We start from the raw sequence: 20,320 nt of genomic DNA, 5'->3' as shown, positions 1-20,320 counted from the left end.
AAAATACCTACTACTATTTGTATACCATTTGTAAAATATTTAAAAAATTTTGTAGCTACGCTAATGTAAGCCAGAATTTAAATAACATTTATTTTATTCATATAAAGAAAATATTTGCAGAATTATTTACATCTCCGTCATATTTTTTCCTTAAAAGTTTCACGATCTGTCGCTTCTAGCAACAGCCACAGGGCGAACGAGCGATCAAGCGTGACGCGAAAAAATGCCGTCCTTGTAGGGTAGTTTTGTAACCATGTAATAGAAGATCGTATGTATCTACTTACGACGCTTAAGATCCTTAAGATCTACAAACATACGTCCTTAGAAATATTAATCAGCCATTTGTGCAATGGCCTCCGACCTGAGTGCGAATCTTCGCTACGATCGCTTCTCTCGCGTTTCTTCATTAGGTCGATTGAAATTGTATGCGTATTCTCTCGGGCATTTTTATGACGCGTTACGGAAATCTCGTTGCTACTCTTTTATGACGCCGTTAAAAGTCTGTATCTGTTAATTGCGAAATACGCGTTAATTTCATTTTTAAATCGGAGCATCTAAGCCTTCATAGAGCTCGCGGGCCGCGAGATTCCAGAAAATATACTTTTGTGAACGTGCGTCCGTGTATGTGTCGAATCACCGAATGTCGAGGTACATGCGCGACAAAGCAGATAAAGAGGAGGATCCCCTCTGTTTTCTGGATGTTTGTGCAATCGTTGACGACGGTGGTCGTTTCCTCGTGCTCGTTCTTCCGAGGACCGTCGCAAAAACATTAATGACGCTCATTAATCTGCGCGAGTTATTAACATGTTGCCGCGCTGACATGTGTAGCGATCTACATATATCAAACGTAAATGACTTCTTTAAAAATTTATAGCTCGCGTTCTACTTTCGACGGTAATGATGTTTTCACTTCAGCGAATTTAAATTTGCATGGCGAGTTATCCACTAAAAATATCAAAGCTTTTAAAACATAAAATATCGTAAAAGCAATTATACCTAATTGTACCAATTTAATAATATAATAATATTTAACTTACATGTGTCAATAATCTACGTAACAAAATATTCCAATCGCATTATTATAATCTCAAGATTAAACCTTAATTCTATACCTTTGATGTACCATTCAAAAAGACAAATTTAATAGATAATAAATTATATATACATATTGTTATAATGTTATTAATAATAAATTATTTAGAATATGTTACTGTAGTAAATATATATATAATATATATATATATATTTTTTTTTATAATATGAGTAATAATAAACTGCCGTACACATCTGAATCGTATTATAGAATAAAAAGTATTAATAAAAATATTAAAGTCCTTATAAAAGTATAATATTATAAGGGACATATTATAAGTACGTGATAAGTAGAACACAGCTAAACAAAACCCTGTATATATTTATTCACATACTGTACAAAGGTATATTACATAAAGTCGATACACAACTACACGCTAAATCGCGTACTTAAATAATGACCTAGAAACCCCATTTGGATCGTTTCGGGATCGTAACGGAAGCGCATCGCCGACCTCGAAACTGCCCAAACGAAAGAGAACGTTACCAACACCGTAATTTCAATTATATGAATAACTTACTGTTAGCCGTAGGTACGTAGGAATCGCAACACAGCGAAGGCGAATAAATAATTTCACGTGATCCGCCGGAAAAACCGGACGGATCCCTTCTAGGGAGTCTTTTTGTAATACTGAACAACAGTTCGACGGTCAGTTTTGGAACTGACAATGAGTGGAAGTTCCGACGCGTACATTCCGCCGAATATTCAATTAAATGCTGCCGGCAAAAAAATTAATACCGCCCAGGAGTTGACGCGTATTTCGAACGAGGACGATAGTGACCTCGTTGAGGGAAGATACGCGGGGGGAAAGGGTTGAAATTGTGTCACGTAGAGTCCGACCGGTACAAATAACCATAAGCGTACATGGTGCAATTCACCACGTGCCATCACATTCCGCCAATTTCATGCATGCAATTCAACGAAAACGAGTTGCAATTTGACGATGTACCTGGCAACATTATGAGAGGAGCGTGAACGTGTCAAAATGTTTACCCCCTTTTTACGTTGGCATGCATGGACAATCACTGTTTTTTACACGAGTACATATACTAGGAATATAAAAAATTAATGTAAAGAAGATCTCTCACATATTCTATATCAGTAATTAAAATTCGCTTCTCATTTCAAATACATAGTCATATATGTCTGTACATCCAGAAGATGTAAATCAAAAGATTATATAAAGTTTTGTCAAATTGTTTTCCAATAAAATCAATTTTTTTCTAAGCACAGTTACTATATATATGGTACTTCGATGATTGTGCAACGCAATTATACGACAGCCAGTTAAAGACTTATAAAATTATATAAAGAAGAAACATTTAGAGAAACTTTGTTGTTATATCATTGCGTGATAAACATAAGTGAAACGTATAAAATTACCTTGCTTAATATGTGCGAACTTCTTTGATTATAGAGAAGAGAGAGCAAAGTTGAGTGTAGCGTTCACGCAAAATAGCTGAACAAAGAGGGACGAAGTATGGCAGGCGCTTTTTTTTCTTTCTTCAAGTAATAGTTGCCGATGTTTCGAGGCGATCGATGATTTATTCTTAATAAAAAGGACGGCGAGCAATACATAATCTTAACGTCGGACTACAGCCGGTTAATTATTATATTGCGATCTTGTCCATCGATGATCGATCGGGACTCCGCATATTAACCGACACGAGTTACGCTCGGTCGCGGGTATCAAGCAGCCGCGGCTCGGATTTACATTACCGAGATCGATCGTTACACGACCTGCTTAATATCCGCGAGCGCAGATGTCAATCTCGGCCCTAAGTTAAATCGAACTTCGCAGCGGCGTTATCGATCTAAGTTCGAAGAAGCCAATCCTCTCGGCACAAATCTAATTTTCCGAGTACCGCATGCAAATGTAATGGTACAGTTCAGTCAAGTTTGATAATGTAAGTATTCCAGAATCAATAATAACTAAATGTTGTCGACTTCTGATAATGGTATTCGACAAGAAGTACGATGTATTGTGTCTCTCTCCCTTGTTTCTCTCACGAAGAAACGCTTGTTGTAAAGCAGATTCCTATTTGTTCATGGGCATCGATTCATGGGCCGAGATCAAAACCGATTCACCGTTCGGAGCTTGAACCCTCGAATTTAGGCTAGATGGAGTGACACGGTGATGGGTGACAGCAACGATCTACTCCGACGTATCGACAGGTGGACGTCTTCTTATAACTCCAGCGAGATCTTCATCTCGCGAGTCTTCCGACGCGCGCGTAGTTCCGATCGGTCGTCGATTATGCGGCTTCTCAGCCCCACTTAGCAGCTATTGTGTAGAGTGACCTGAGGAGCTCGAGGGCTCGGCTGTCAGAAGCGGTGGCCTCGTTCTCCGATAAGGAATTATTCGTCTCCGAGACAGCGTCGTCCGATCTTCTAGAGAAGACGTTGGCACTCTCGGTAGTCGTACGGAATTTCCGTCCCGTCCTACTGCGAAACGTAGTGATGGATGGTGCTGACGGCGTGGGTCTCACGGATGACGCTCGGGGAGTCCTCATTGTCGTGGAATTCGTCGAAGCAGCCACTCGTGATTTAACTACAAAACAATAAATCTGTGTTATTTAACAATTAATAAAATATAAGCTGAAGAAATAAATAATATTATTTGTTGTGTAAAATTGGTGATATTGTATTTTTTACATATGCAATATTACATTGTAAGTATAAGGAAAGACTGTTTTAAAGGAATAAAGAATTTTACTGAAAAAAATAAGTAATTTCTTATTTCGTAATAAAATCATATATTGCAAAGGCATTCTAAAAATAATAATGTGTGAATTAAGAAGGCAAGATTAATATCAAATTTAAAAAATTATGAAAAAAAAGAAATATTCTTATTTTTTATCTTTTCAGAGATATCCTGTATTCTTACAATGCTATCTCGCGCATGTTAAAGCAATTAATGAAAATACTTTATTACGCTGAAAATAATCCGTTCATTAATAAAATGATAACAAAACATAATTGATTACATCTCAGAATACTTACATCAACTACGTACACGACCAAAATTAATTGTCGACAGTATTCACTATTCTTAATATATAATGTTTATCCAAATAAAGCATCTTTATAGCTTTAAAAGATAACTAGAGCGCCAATTAAAATTAATGTTTGCATAAATCATTCTAAATAAATATTATCTTTAATAAATACAGTGTAATACGTACAAATCGGAAGATTAAGTCGGTTGATGCTAGCGACGATTTCTCGCGACTCCTCCGAGGTAAATTCGTTAACGGGCATCCTCAGAAGAGCGTCTAACAGTTGCTCCTTCTCCTGCTCCATCGTCTTGTTTTTGGGTCCGTTGCAATGATTTATCAGCAATAGCACCAATTGCCTTACCATCGCGTTGCTGTCGGCCTGTTTCATCACTCGCATCAACGTGTTCGTGCTAGTCTCATTCAGATTACCGAACATCTCATGCGCCTTGATCACTTCATTTTCGGTGGTATTGAACGTGCTGCCTGTCGTAAATGGTAGCAGAGTGGAGGCCAGGTTATCTCGGGGGACGGCATTGGTCGACGTCACCGAGGAGGTAATCGTGGTCGTTATGCTGGACCGCGTTGTGATGATCGGAGTCGGTGTCGCTGTCTTTTCCGAAAAGGTCGTTGGCAGCAGAGTGAATGTCACAGGCGAATTGTTGTCGCTCGTCGCCCATTGCCAAGGACTCGGTGTGCTGGTGGTCCGCGGTTCCGTCGTCACGTCGTGATCTACAGTGGACAACGTTGGCGATCTCGTGGTGCTCGCCGCCACGGTGTGTTCCGACTCTCCGCTAATACCGGTTGTGTAGGGCGACTGAGTGGTGCCGACGTTCGACTCTAGACCGTGATTAATGTGCCGAGGATCCACGAACACCGTTGTCTCCCAGAGCTGAGTGACCATGGGCGAGGAAGTCCAATGATCGTTGTTCGGCAAACTGGAGTGTCTTGTGGTCGACGCGTTCGCCGGATTGCTGGAGGTAGCGCGAATAACGGTCGCGGTATACGGAGTAACATCGCTGACGGTCGCAGTGACGGGATCTAGAGTCCCGACGTCGTCACGAATTGTCGTCGCCGCCGTTGTCGCCGCGGGTTTGCGAGTGCCTTCTACGCGATTGCTTTCCGGCTTGTAACTGTTCCTGAACTTCGCGTACGAGCTACGAGCTGTAGCGAGAGATTCCGGTGGCGCTGTCGTTGAATCGTAGTAACGTATCCTGAACGGCTGAACGGTGCTGCTGGCGGTCTTGTAGCTGGACTTGCTTCTCGGCAAAGGCGTCGTCGAGCGCGCCGCCTGATTCGGCAGGATGCTGTTCGACACCTCGAAACTCTTCACATTACCGAAACGATGATAATGAGGCGGTGTGAGATTTTGAACAGGTTTATCACCAGCCGAGCCTCTACCCCAGCTAGGCGCAGTCGTTCCTAGGCCAGAATTCTGAAAAGACGCCACCGTCGACGACGCCACGTAGTTGCTTATAGGCGTAGCGCCGATCGGTTTGACGTTTTTACCGTAAGGCTGGAAGGTTGCCGCCGTGTTATTATGGAAGCCACCAATCTTATTTCGACTGCCGTCCTCGTCCAACGGGAAATAATTGTCATAGACCGGTGATAAGTCGGTCGAATCTCTTGTATCGCCATCGTAATTTTGAATATCGTTCATGGTGGTAGTGAAAACGCGATTCACCTCGAAGGCAAACGTATTACCACCCTGCGTCGATGATTCGACGTAATCCCCCGAATCGTATGACAAAGCGCTAGGCGGTAACAACGTCGTGCTCGGGTAGTAAATTGGCCTTCGTGTTTGGCTCTCTGTTGCGTAATATTCATCATATGGCGTCGTATAGTAAGTCGAATACGATCTGTCGGTGGTGACAGGCGGCTGTAAAGTGGTGGGGAATATGGTGGACGGCTTGCGTCTTCTGTCGGTATCGTCCGAAAAATCCAGAACTTCATCCTTCTCCTTTGTCACCGACGCGAATTCTTCCGCAGTGGTCGGATATAACGTCGTCACTTCGAACTGATCGTCATCGACGGTCGTTGCCGGTGGTTGCGTGGGTCTGATCTCCGTGAGCACTTTCTTGAAGGTATCCGGATCTTGCAGATACGCCGACAAAGCGTGAGTGAAAACCTGGGCCAGTTCGCGCAGCTTGGTGTTGTTCGCTCTCTGCGCGCCGTTCACCGGACCTTCGCTCTGCTCGATCTCTAGATCGTCGTCTACCTCGCCGCCAACGTCATCGGCTTCCGACGTGAGTTCGGTCATCGTGGCGTTTCCCTCGAGCGCGTTGTTCAGATTGAACAGCTCGATGTACGAGGAGATGGTGTGCTGTGTAAGAATACTGGTCGGTAATTCGACGGACGAATTATGCGAATCACTGCCTTCCCTACCCTCGACTTCCTCGACACTCGCGGTGGACTCGATAGTTTCGTTGGAGTCAAGATTGTCGCCGGCCGTGGCGAAATACAGAGCTAACGAGTGCAAAGTGGACGGACCGAGCGCGGAGGGCCCGTTTCGACCGTTTCCGTCCTTTGCATCGATCTCGCTCAAAGTTTCCGCGTCATTTTCTAGACCTTGAAGAGAATGCAACATGCTGAGCGCATGTTCTCGTTCGGCATACGGTCTATCCTCCAAGGACGTTGGTGGTTTGCTGCTGACCTCGGGTAAATAAGTCGCTCTGCTTTTGGGCTTGCTCGTTACCGGAGGCGATGATTTCACTTTCGGTATCAGATTGCTCGCGGTTATGCGATAATTTGTCAGGGTGGGATTGTACGTCGGCACGGTGGTCGGCGGCTTCGGCGTCGGAGTAGTGGTCATCGTGGAGTAAACGTAGTTTTTAGTGAAAGGCACATATGGGCCTAAAGTGGACATCACTTTCCCCTGTTTGTAGGTAAAACTGGTGTCGTAAGGGCTCAAGGTCTTGCTGGTAGAGCTGTTCTGCTGATAAACGTTGGTGCTTCTCCACGGCTTCTCGGTCGAGCTGATCGAATTTTGCTGGAAGCTTTGCAAAGTTGCGCGCCAAGGATCCGTCGTTGTGCCTTTGCTTACGGTATTCGCGAAACTGTTTTCGTTCTGATAACTGGCATGGGTTTGACCACGAGAGTCTCCGTAAAATGGCGTCGACGAAGGAGACACGTTCTGACTGACGGTTGAGGTGACGTTAGCAACGTTGTGCCGATAGCTCTCTGTATTCACGTACGGACGCGTAGTCGCGAAAGACGTATCAACGTCTCTCTGTCCGGTCACCCTATTATCAACGTACTGCTGAGTTTGATAATTCGCGGGGGCCGGTGGCACTCTCCCTATGGCGGGAGGAGTCCGTAGATCGCTGTACGTGTTGAAGGACGTAGTTGGGTACTCCTCCGCGGAGGAAGTCGACGTCACAGTCGCATCGGTGTCGGTATTAGCGTACGTAGTTTCCGGAATATCGCCTTGCTTGTAATAGGGAGTACTGTAGTAAGACGTCTCGGTGGTCGGCGTGTACTGCAACGTTGTTTCGTAAGGTGGCAATGTCGTTGTCCTAGGCTTGTAGATAGGAGTGTACGTAGGCCCGGGGTACGGCGGGGCACCAGTTTTTGGCGTAAAGGACACCGTCTCCGCCTCTTCGTTCTTCTGCGGCGTTAAAGTGGTCGTCTCGTGACCGCGATAGTCAGCAGTGGTGTGATCTCGGTAATCGTACGAGTGATAATAATACTGTCGAGTGTTCGAGGATTTGCCTGAATTGAAGCGATTTCCTCCGCGATTGGACACGAAGGCGGCGCTTTCCGCGAACTGCTGATACTCTACCGGAGGCGCCGCGGTTGTGGTTCTAAAAGTCGTCGTCTCCATGTACGTCGGCGTAGCTTTTTGCGACTGGCTGGAACTGAACAGATTGTTTCGCGTTGAAGTTCGCGACTTCGGGTTACTGAACGCCGGCTTCTCGTTGCGCGGCGTATTCTGATAATGATCCTGCGTGTTGCTCTGCCGGCTATCCTGGAACTTATTTCCGTGCTCGTAATTGAATTTGCCACTCTGCGTATCCAGCTGATTTCTCTGCCTGCTGGTCTGATAATTCGATCCGCTATCATGTTGTCGCTGTTTCGGCGACTGGTCGAAGTTCTCGGACGTCGTTTTCTCGTTAGTCCGTAACGCGTTCGCATTGTTTTCCTGGTAATAGCGACCAGAATTACGAGTGTTCTCGAAAACGTTGTTCGGTCTGAAGTGTTGGTTGGATTTCGATTCATCCTGACTTTCCGGAATTTGATTCTGCTTGGCGGCGGACTGACCATACGGATTCGTTCTGCCGTTTTGTCTACCGTCGTAGTCGACGTTATCGTAGTAATTCGCGTTACTTTGCTGCTCCGTGCGATGATACTCGGACTTCATCTTTCTCGCTTCCGCACGTTTTTTCTCTTCCTCGGCCAATTGCTCCGCACTCTGCTCATACAACTCCGTGGACCTGCTGCAGTCCACTTTAAACCACCAGTCGCATATAAGTTGCGATTGCTGGAAGATAGTGCCGTTGGGACACAGGAACGAGATCTTACGTCCATTGTCGCAGATGTGGAATACCTGAAATTATATTCAACTTCGGTGATAAGTGCGTTTATCGAGAGGTCTCTGTAGAAACGCTACAAGTAAAATGCTACAAATGCCATTAAATATATAATTTTATTATATTATACATTTTATATAATATTAAGTATAATAATTTTTTTTTAATAATTTTGTACATAAATTATATTGAAACTTGAGGTATAATAAAAAATTTTTTTCAGAAAGGTTTTAATTTTCTTTTATTTTTCAAATTTCTTTATTCGGCATTTATATTTCTATTTTTTTACGGGCACTCTATAAATGTCATAATTTTTATAATCCGTAACTAACAACCACTGGATCGAGCATCAATCCGCGTGACTTTTACTCGAGCCGAACGAGATACGTAATATCGATGTCACCTACTTGGCAATTTGTTTCTAAATCCGCGTAATATCCCCCTCTCAGACCGCGACAGCTGAATGAAGTGGCTGGGATCGACGTGAGGGCTGGATAATCCACGCCGGGCTGCCCCGTCACGCCTGAGTACGAAGTGGAGTATTATTAAATTTTATAGCGCTTATTATATCAACGCGGCGTTACTCGACATTCACCCCGTGTCTTTCGCGGTCGTGCTTCTAAAATATAAATATCGCAACATAATCGTTTGAAGCTTCGCGAACCATGCGAGCTATGCCATTAATTTTTCCGTGCATAAAGAATTCCACGCGAGCCGATAACTACCGAGACTAGTGACATACAGATCGTTTAAATTCCCCATCATATCGCTTCGTGCGCAAGATGATAAACGAGCGATAGATAATCTGCTAATACGCGTAACGCGGCGTGTTTCGAAAATTTAATTACCGAACGTAACAATGCAATTACGTCACGTTTGGAGAAATAGCAGATCGGCTAGAATAGCACTGCCGTAGAAAGTCTGTCACTTCAGTGGAAAGTCACGAAGCGCCGGCGCACAATCATCGTAAAACGAAAAATTGCACCTCGTGGGAAAGCAGAAACGCAGTCCGATCGCCCCGAGATAGTCGCACGCACTCAATGACTTTCGCTTACACAGCCTTTACGTAATATCTGACGCCTCGGTAAGACGGCTGGAGAAGTAACATGTACAGACATCCGATGCTCTCATTTTCCTGCTTCTGCACGCGTAAGATATCGCGATGTATGGGGTGTTCCGAATTTACCGAAGAAGCTTCCGGTAAATATTTGCGCAGATGCACAACTTGCAGAAGTGCATTCGCATATGACTGCACGTTATGTCTACATGCGAAAGACAAATATACACATGCACAATGCAAATATATACATGGGAAAAGATAATACGTGAAGAGCTAGGGAGTGAAAAGTTGGAATAAGCGAGTATTATTTTTATGCCTGGATAAAAAATACGAGCAGAAGAAATGTTTATTCATAACTTGTTTTATCCGTATTTATGGTCTTCTTGGCTATCTGCGATTTTACTCAAAACTTTTGGGATTAATAAGCAATTAATAAGCGTGAAATAAAGTTACAAATAGCAGTTTTCAAAAGTTCCAACATTCTTTAAAGGATAATTTTATACAAACAGTTTTTATCACAAGGTTTAAACGCGATGTTAAACAGTTTATTCTGCAAACGTGTGTATAAAAGAGTAGATAATAAAAGAGTTCAGTGCTCGAATAAGAACGGTTACATCAAAGAGATGCGACATGCACAGAGAGAAAAACGCTTTAAGTCATAATACCCGCTCCTTTGAGCCACTCCTTGAAGAGGTCCTCGTTACCGAAGAAGACTGGCAATGGGAGGGAAAAAAAGCGAATCGTTTTAGTCAGGGAAAGAAAAAGAGATTAGCGATGTAGTCTCGAGGTTAGTAGGACAATTCTGTGAAAGAACCTTGGTAAACTTGGTACTCGCCGTTCTTTTCGGGCGCCAGCCTTTTCACGATTTTCTTCAGCGCTTCGACGTCCTCCTCGGATGCCTCGAGACTCGACAGGTCCAATTCCGTGAGGAACTCTGGCAGTCTCGCATGCTCGACATCTCGCGATGCCTGCAACGTAATACGTTCTCAGAATGTAGAACTACTTCCAGAAAAGCGCTCGCGCGATAGCGAGCCTCCGCAGGTCTCTCTCGATAGATATGCTACTTTCAACTCCTACAGCTTGCTCCTGTTGAATTACTTTTCCCTCCAACGCTTGCATCTTCTTTAGATACTATCTTCTAATCCAATCATCATTACGGATGATACTGGATAACGTTGAATGCAAAGTCGTTTAGAAAAAGTACAATATTTTTACTGTATTTTGGGATTAATCGAGAACGTACAAAGCCGAGCGGTCAGTTATCAGTTTATTCCAATATTTGTGATATTTTTTTTTCCCCGAACGACGTAATCGCAATTCGCAAAAAACGAGAGAAACAAAGGATTTAGTCGTAAGCTCTATTAACGGAAGAGATATTATCCCGTTAAAAAACAGCTCGTCAATTTACCGTGAAATTTCCTGTTTCCTTTTTTTTTTACGCGTCATACGTAAAGTCTTGATAATTAGGGAAATCAATTTATGCATTCGTACGCTTGAGCCGCGATGAGTGCATTAAACGCTATTGATTTTGCGTGCGCGAGACGATACGACGCACAAAATGCGAACGAACCGCTCGTCGCTGCGTTATCCCCGCACACGTTGAAATTCGATACTGCAACTCGCATCCCACCGGGCAAACGAAAGTTTGATTAAATTTCGCTGTAGCGCGCGGGGTGCGGAAGGGAGTCCGTCGCCGTTACCTACACCTACGCGTCGCGTAAATCACTGGTTAACCGGTAAACGGTGCATCGCGAGTATTGACCATTGCCGGCATTTATCAGCAACGTTAACGGCGACTTCAAAGCGACGCTCGCGGAAGCGTATTGTAATTTCACTCGGGCGATTTTTCACGGTACTGCGGAACGAAATTCGCTTGCTCGTGCGCGCGTGCGCGCGCGCGCGCGTAACTCATGACACTGTAATTAGATCTCGCGCTCCCGTAAATTAAAATCCGCGTTACATCTGCGAAGATGAGAAAAGAGCGTTCGTAACGTACGTTTCCACGCTCGCGGTTGGAAATTTCGCGTCGCGCCCCGAAGCGCGCGGCGTTCCGACCGTGCTTTACCTCTTTCGAATCGATTGCTCGCAAAGCGTAAACCGTCGCGCATACACCGCCCGTACGGAATTCTACGGAAAGTTAAATTGCGTTGCTTGAAATAAGGACCGCGGGGACTTTAATTACTTAGCTGCTAATTAACTTTGGCGTCCAAAGTGCCGCCTGATTGGAGCCGCTCGGTCTTGAGATTAGCGCCACTTGAATATTTACGAGAGCATCGTTCGGTCACTTATACTTCTACAGAATTAAGAAAATCCACGATAAATATTCCAACGTTTCTGAACTACCCGACCGAATTTTACTCGCGTCCGCGTCCGGCGAATCCGCGAAAGCACCGCAAGAAGGATAAATTCGTGGATATAAAGGCTTCATCGTCCGTGTGGCAACTTTACGGGAAAGTCGGGAACTTAATATTAAACTTAGAGAATTGCGAAGAGAGATTGTACCGAAATTATCACTGCGTGATAAATTAAATGACACTTTTATGGGATTAAGAGCGGCACAGAAAGTTATACACAGAACCGAAACTAGTTACAAAATTAATTTCAAATTTAATTTCAGATTAATTTCGATTTTAATCAAATTTAAAGGGGAAATAACGTTACGTCTTAAGACCAGAAGACTATATAACTATTTTTAATCTAGCACTTTGTATAAATAATATAAAGAAATAAAACGAAAGGGAGCACACTCACCCCTGTCTCGCAGCGGCCGGGCGTATAAGTAGCAGCGATACCTGAAAGTCGGAAGCGCGGATTAGAGTTGGGATTAAACAATCATGCGTCTCGCTCTATAGGAAATTAGGTCAGCGAGGCGCAGCCGCCTAATCCGAATGTTCTACAGTCGTTCTATAGCATCCATTTGGCATATTTGTATAGCTGCTTTCGCGCTACAACGCGACGTTGTGAAAATATGCGAGCGGCGGTAACCATTCAGGCTGTTTTCGCTGTTGAATAAAGAAGCTTTATCAACGACAAGCATATACCGGCAGAATCGCACGGTCGATGCGCCCGTATAATCCCGTGGGTATTATGATAGAATTGTACATGTCGCGATTTTTTTCTCACTGCCGTTTGGTATAGGTAGGCTAGGTAGTCGCGGTAGAATAGAACTACAGCTATATCAATATCGAGAACATACATTGAACTTGTCAAACTTTATTTTGGATTATGAGTAACATTATTGTTGATGAAGAACAACACGTTTTATACATGTATCGGAGAGCGGAATAATTTTTTTTTCAAGAGTGCTTGAATACGTATTGGATTATCGAGGGTGATATTGTACGTGGAAACACTAACACATGTAGGATATTGATAATACGACAAATAATTTTGAAAAGTAAAAGAAATGAAATGTTTAAATATGACAACTTTTTACGATAATATTTCAATACTTTTATATCTTAAAAGTTTCAGATAATACGTCTTGATCGTCTGAAAAATTTTCGTTGCTATTAAAAGTTCAAAAAACCTATTTAGTGAACAAACTATTTCTTCTGAAAGATTCTGATCATAATTTTCGATTACAATCACGTTTCTCTTCATTTAATTAATTGTAAATTAACCTTTAATAAAATTTTTAATTAAATGTTGATTATAAATACGCGCTTCTGAAAATTGCCAGTAATGCTAAGAATTATGATTTCAAATTTTAAACAGCTGCAGGAAAATTCATCAAAAAATTTATAGTTGAGAGAGAAAGCGCGTGATACCTATGACACATTACATAATTGTAAAAGCTCGAGTCAGAGGTCGATGGGCCATCGTCACTTTGTTGTTTGCGTGTTTGACGTACCGATATTAGAAGTTCGCACGGTATTTAATACAACAGATGATAACTAAAGGCGATTCTATGTATTTTGCCGTCCCAAGCATTATAATATTGGAAACAAGCTGTTTGAATGCCTTATAGAAATATCTGATCGTGAGTAAAATGTAATTTTTTTTTCGGACAAGAAATTAATGGTCTGTCTATCGATTCTGGCAATGTTAACACACACTCCGCGATCCCGAAGAAGAAACTTAATGGCGCTGAATATAAAGCCATACGGAACGTTATTGGAAAATGCAGAAAGAGAAAGAGAGATGGGACAGAGTAATAAAGATGGATAAAAAGTGATACGGACGAAGTCGTAACTTGCTACGTGAAATTCTTTATGACATCGTGGAAAACGTGCAAAGTTTCACGAAAGTAAGCGACGAACTTTCATGGCGATGAAAAATTTTCCGCGCATACTTGTGCACTAAGTCCCGGATATCGAATCGCGCGTTTCCAACGAAGTAGTCGTGAACTTTTCTACCTCGCTACGTTGAGAGGTTTTTCAAACGTTATTCAGTAGCTCGTTCAGTTAATCCAATGTATCTCTCCATTTCGCTATAAATTACTATATAGATACGACGAGCTCGCGACAATAACGGCGCTTAAAGTTTTTCGGAGAGTCTTAATCGGAAATGCAGCATCAAAAATACAAAAATCATTAATTAGATTTAGTGTTCTCTTCTATATCTTTCTGAATTTATCCCTCGATTATTATAAACTATTCCTTCTTTGCATAAAATATGTCCATTTATGATTAATTGCATTTATATCTGGCATTATTCGAGAGAATCATTAATTATCTACGTACATTCCACATAGATAAAATTAAATTTCTACTTGTATTATACAAATAAGCTAAAATTATAGTCATTTAAAAATCAGTTCTTAAAAAATTAATGCTGATCAATTGGAGATCAATAGGACATTTCATTAATAATTTATAATTAGATGTATTGTAATATAATTAGATGTATTGCTAACAGCATTATATATTCCTAACAGCAATATAAATATTCAATCAAGAACACGACAAAGCTTATTAATAAATATAAGTTAATCATTATTTATTATAGGTTTTTTTTCTACAACGTACGTGACTTAAGCGTTCCGTATCCCTAAAACTTTTATACGCAAATTGCGCGAGAAGCAAAAATTTTGAAGCAAAATAAAATTTTCATATTTCTACGATAAGAGGCAACGACAAGCGCGGTGACAAATGCTGCATGAATGGTCGATGAGTCAACAACATCGATCTTCTTGTACTGCAGATTGTGCCCTGCTCCTCGACGCAGAAGAGAAGCTACGGAGTAAACGGCCATAAATCCCGGGCCGAGCGATCCTACGTCAGATTCACCTTCGCCGCGGAAGCGAATCCTTGACTTTATCCGCGCGACAGGATGCCACGGCGCTCCCACGCTTAGCCAGAGATATAGCTACGATTGGTCCGTAATTATCGGCCGGCAACACGGATGAACAGCGGCGATAAGAGAGAAATAATAAATAAAAATATTGAGTAATCTCCCACACAGCGGCGGCCCAGTGGAGATTAATCGTTTTGTCCATCGCTGATGGCCGATGACCATCAGGATGGCGCGCCAGTAAATGGCGCGTTTCGCCGATTGTATTCCCGTATTCTCATCGATCCTCTAAATGCCAGACCGTGGAAGATAAAGAACGACAAAAGGAGAACGACGTCAACGCGTGCAAGCTCAAAAGGAGGAATTTTTATTCCGCCGATTCACTGCGAGTGAATTGATTCGTTGAAGAGCGAAGCCCGCGAATCGCCAGGGACATGGCTGTGAAATACACTTGTTTTATCGATGAAGTTCTTTCATTGCCACCTCCACTAACGTCAATACGCCGTCCTTCCGATAAATCGGCTATTATAAATAAACTGGATATTTGCACAACTATACCGAAAATTTAGATTATAAAGAGAAGATTGTATTATTAAAAAATTATTTTTTTATCGCGATTCTTTGTAATCTGTACAATGTATGTAGGAATTTTTTTATTTTATTGTTATATACTATATAATAAATTAAACAATTTATTATTATATATAATAATAATAATAATATTAAGAATTTTCTGTATATTATTAATATACAATTATTTGCATTACTATATTCTGTCCTTAGGATTATTTAAAATAAATGTTCCTCAATAGTGTTGGCTTATCAAAAATATGTCTGCGATATTAATTAGAAATAGAAATTTGAACTGTACTTACACAGAAGCAGAAGAACCATGAGGCGTAACATGTTTGGTAGATCGTTAACCACGACTCTGTAAACAAGACACAATTTATTAAGCGAGATATGGCGATAACATTACTTGGCAAGCATATAGGTAACTGCTTTCTCAAAAATTTCTAAAATAGCACAATAAAAAGAAACGAGGTCTCATAAATGAACAAATTACCAATGTACATAGAAGTATCGGTTACTGTATTTCCCAGTGGAGCAGACGAAATGTTAAGCGGAACGGCAACGGGAGATAGCTCATCGATGCGATGCGTAGGAGAGCTCCATGAAACGTATATGCTCCCGGAGCAGAAATCTAATTAAGAGATAATTGTTCCAGAAGCGCATCATATTTCGGAATCCCGCAGGCAATACCGGTCGATGAGGTAATAAGCGTAGATAAGAGAAGGCAGTCGCATCGCTGAAATTTCAAGAGGGAAACGCGCGCGCGTTTGGTTCACAGACGACAGATCGAAGAACCCGAATGTAGAACGGGCGTATAATTAGCCGCGATAAATATGCGACAGCGTTAGGTAATAATGTGGAGCAGTCACTCTAGTTCGAATCACGAAAATGACTGATGGATACACCCATCGACATTTCGCAACAAACATTCGTACTTCGACGCGCGATCATCTCGGAGATTATCTCAAATTTTATATTTAATAAACTGTAATTTATTTGCAATTTGCGTATTTCGAAAGAGGGAGGACTTTCAAGAAGTACCTCTGACTTCACTGGGAAAAAGAGTTGTCAGCGATGGATTCGCAATGGAAGAGGCGCGACGTCGATTTTGAAATACTCTGTAATAAATAATCCGTTAAACGCCAAAGGTTTAACGCTAATACTTCTAACTTCTAACATACAATGGATTGCGACATGTATAATGTGTCAGCCGTGTCAAATATCTTGCCTCAGCACGAACAAGCGATGAACGTGTATAATTACAATTTGTGCGTGTAATGCAGTTACGCCAAACATACGAACTCGCCGGTTTATGCTCAATGAACAGGTCGTTGAATCGTGAATTACGCTTGCTGACTTTTACACCGAGAGCCATTATTATCGATATAATCGCGTCCTTACTCACGCGAATGATACGATCGTAGCCTGGGGCTAGGTCGACGGCTTCATGGGTAATCGAGAGAATTTCGATCCGTATACGCAATAATTTAATAATAACCGTTACTTAAGTACATATCAAGGATATATTTAACTAAAAGGTTAAATTAATTAATTAAGGGGAGGAAAATATTCACAATTATCTATTACTTAATGATCGAATCCTTCGCGAATCCCTTTAACATTCCAACGCCATATTTAGTAACAACATAATTGCAGATCTTAAGAAAGATAATTTAATTGAAGCAATTTGTTGCTGTCAGTATAAGCAAAAAAAAAAATATGTCTAAAAATAAAATAAAATAAAATGCTCCTAATTGAGAATTTCTTCACGATAAAAATAAACTCTGTGGGTGCATCTCTCTTCCTGTAAATCACATCTAATAAAAAAAGAAATTTGCCGAAACCCGGGATCGAACCAGGGACATTTAGATCTTCAGTCTAACGCTCTCCCAACTGAGCTATTTCGGCTTGTGTCGAGCTACCGTGTGAGAAACGATGATGAAACCGATTTCTCTCTGTATTCTCTATGGATTTCGCGCAACAAAAACAAAAAAGGGATGCCGAAACCCGGGATCGAACCAGGGACATTTAGATCTTCAGTCTAACGCTCTCCCAACTGAGCTATTTCGGCTTACGATAATGTGTCCTCTCACAATACTATGGTATGAAGTTATGTTATCAATAATGATAACGTTTTATTATCAATTTTGCGTTATCAGCCGTCCCGTATTATTTAATCAATAGCTAATCTATTTAAGATAATACGTAAGCAATAAAATATTTTTCATTAATTTATTATTCACTTTGATAATAATTTTTTTAATTATTATCTTTTTATCTTTTGTACATGCTGCAATTAGTTCTTGAAATAAAAAGTACAATAAATCATTGTTTTTTCTAGTTTTAATTTATCAATTTTTATTTTATTTTATTAAAAAATAAATTTTCAACGAAAACGTATCGATTAACAATATTAATTAACTGGCAATGTTAATTAACCGCATGTAAGCGTAATGCTGATAATGTTACTAATATTAATAGACTTAACAACAATGTTTTTAAGAAGCAATTTAAATATTATGTGTGTTAATAATATCACAAATTTCGATACGCGGGTAAAACATCTTATGGAAAAGACACTTTCTTGTTTATTTTCAAAGTTGCCCAAGCGCGCGACCGGGAGTCAATCTACAGCCTATTAACGTTCAAGAAATAGCTTCCGATTAACGCGGGATTATAGGAAATGTGAAATTATTCTCCATAATTTTGCTTTCTTTCTGTCACCACAATCGCCACAATGATTTTGCCGCCTATGATTTTCGTTGCTCATAATTACCATGGAAATCGTCAGATGGGCATCTCATTTCCAATGCAATTTAAGCAAAGTACAACGACACGATCACGACGAGCGTCTTAATGACGCACTTTCACCGACCAAAAGCTAATCTTCTCTCTTTTGGTCCTTAAACATCTATATCTATATCTATTCGGGGAGGTATTTCCGAGCCCCATCAACTCAGTTGGAATTCTGCGGAAATCGTGGCAAATCAATCAAATTCCCTGGGCAGGAAACCCCCAGAGGAGACTCGACGAGCTGCATTAGGGAACAAAAGAAAATTGAAGCGATGTAGGGCAACAACCGGTCACCCTCTACTCTAACTTGCCATCCATGAAAGTTTACGAGATTATAAAGGGAGTGATCCCATACAGTCGTTCACGGAAAGAAGATTACCTATATATAAGTATAAGTACATGTTTTTAGAATAATAATTTTTATGTCGCAGATGCGCGCATTCAATCTACTTATAACAGAGTTCACGTTCATGTGCAAATTGATATACATATGGAAATGCAGATCTATATTAATGCATCACGTCCTCGAAGGCAATTCAGGAACCTTGTTACCATAATAGAACGCTTCTAGATGCACGCAATGGTGCAAGCAGAAATCAGATGTATAAAATATCAATAGCATGAAATTCTATACTGCATTAATGATATATCTTATTTAAAAAAAAAAACATCACGTCATTAGAATGTAGTATAAAATAAAACTGTGATATCGAAGTAAAATATTGTAGCTGTAAATTACCTATCCGAGATACACGGAGTCGCGTTAGTCTACCACCGTAATTGTAGCAAGCGATATTTATCAATGATTTAAGATGCCGATAAACGTTCGCTGGCAGAGCGCCGAATAACCGTAACTGGTAACATATCGAAAGTATACGTCGAGCGTTATCCAAGCGTATCGTAAAGTCGCGCGATATCTGGTTGGTACACAGGCTGCACATACGCGATCGAATACGTAACGCCGCCGGGGATCTTCTTCCTAGGAAGCACACACGACATCAGTCAGTAGCAGCGCGCGCGCGAATGAAAGTTTTTACTTTCGTTCGACGATATTAACGAGCCCGCGAGAGCATCGTGCGAGATACGCGAAGTCGAACGGCCGCGGGCCGGGATGCGCGCCGTTATAAAATCCGCTCTCCGGCGAAAGAAGTTGGCGCGAGAAAAGGAGGAAAAGCAGACGCTCTCTTACGCGTATATATGTATGTATATATTTCTTTCACACGCGCGACGCTTTTAAGGCTTCCCTTTCAGCGAATGGATATGGGGCGATTAATGGACCCCTTACACGAAAGAAAGTGAGAAATGCACAATCGCCGACGAAGTAAGCTGAAACCGTCTCTAAAGCCGTCGGCATTCGCGTGCGAGCGACTCAACACCGTCCATCATGCTGTCTACGCATCGTCTCCTCACGTCATTTTCCGAGATTTTCTTTAGTCCGCGTCTTGCTCATCGATAATTAATTTCATGCAAATGTTACTAAAATTGCAGGAATAATAAAATACGAATTATGAGGGATTAAGAAATTATATTAAAAATATTAAAATTGAGTATCTGATTTTAAGAGGGGATTAAAGTTTTATACAGTTATTGGACTAATGTCTAGATAATAAAAAATTGTGATTAATAAATAACAAATTGAGGTAAAAATTAAAATAATAATGAATAATTTGCTGATGTGACAAAGAAAGATTATCAATTTTTCATTCGTAATACAAATCTTTAAATAAAGTATTAATGCTTTATCGATGCCTTAAAAACGATGCCTAACGAGGATTTTAAAAGCTTTTCACGAATGTGCTTTGAATTAAAAATTCGTTAGATTATTTCTAACGGTGCTGTTTTATTCAGATCGTTATATTATTCAACACCGCGGTGAATTCGTCGCCGCTTTTGTTAAAAAATTAAAAAGGCTCCTCCAACATCCCCGCCTTTCGATACCGTCACGTAGCGATAAAATTGGCGTAAAATTGCCACGCAAGCGGAAGAAACATCGTAGTTATTGTCGGCCACCAGTTGTTGACCTTTAAATATGAAAAGCCTC

General features: G+C 41.2%; 1 protein-coding gene and 2 non-coding genes across 3 annotated transcripts in view; all 3 read right to left on the bottom strand.

Annotated features, from left to right (window-relative positions):
• Positions 1 to 1,394: 1,394 nt before the first annotated feature.
• Thw (chitin-binding domain protein thawb) overlaps positions 1,395 to 20,320 on the bottom strand; it is a 38,489-nt gene continuing 19,563 nt past the window's right edge. Inside the window, exons 2-8 of the mRNA XM_071710426.1 lie at positions 15,789 to 15,844; positions 12,430 to 12,470; positions 10,493 to 10,646; positions 10,344 to 10,391; positions 9,026 to 9,141; positions 4,279 to 8,635; positions 1,395 to 3,644 (exon numbers count right to left, since the gene is read on the bottom strand). Coding sequence (XP_071566527.1) covers positions 3,361 to 3,644; positions 4,279 to 8,635; positions 9,026 to 9,141; positions 10,344 to 10,391; positions 10,493 to 10,646; positions 12,430 to 12,470; positions 15,789 to 15,819 — 5,031 coding nt within the window. The 5' untranslated portion in view covers positions 15,820 to 15,844 and the 3' untranslated portion in view covers positions 1,395 to 3,360. The remainder of the gene's footprint in view (positions 3,645 to 4,278; positions 8,636 to 9,025; positions 9,142 to 10,343; positions 10,392 to 10,492; positions 10,647 to 12,429; positions 12,471 to 15,788; positions 15,845 to 20,320) is intronic.
• Positions 17,322 to 17,394, bottom strand: Trnaf-gaa (transfer RNA phenylalanine (anticodon GAA)). The gene has a single exon. It is a non-coding gene; the product is annotated as a tRNA-Phe (tRNA).
• On the bottom strand, positions 17,485 to 17,557 carry Trnaf-gaa (transfer RNA phenylalanine (anticodon GAA)). The gene has a single exon. It is a non-coding gene; the product is annotated as a tRNA-Phe (tRNA).

Source organism: Temnothorax nylanderi, unplaced genomic scaffold, assembly GCF_030848795.1.
Source record: "Temnothorax nylanderi isolate EJ_2023f unplaced genomic scaffold, tnyl_v1.0 TNYL_tig0004_pilon, whole genome shotgun sequence".
Classification (NCBI taxonomy): Eukaryota; Metazoa; Arthropoda; class Insecta; order Hymenoptera; family Formicidae; genus Temnothorax; species Temnothorax nylanderi.
This window is presented reverse-complemented; position numbering and strand designations above follow the sequence as displayed.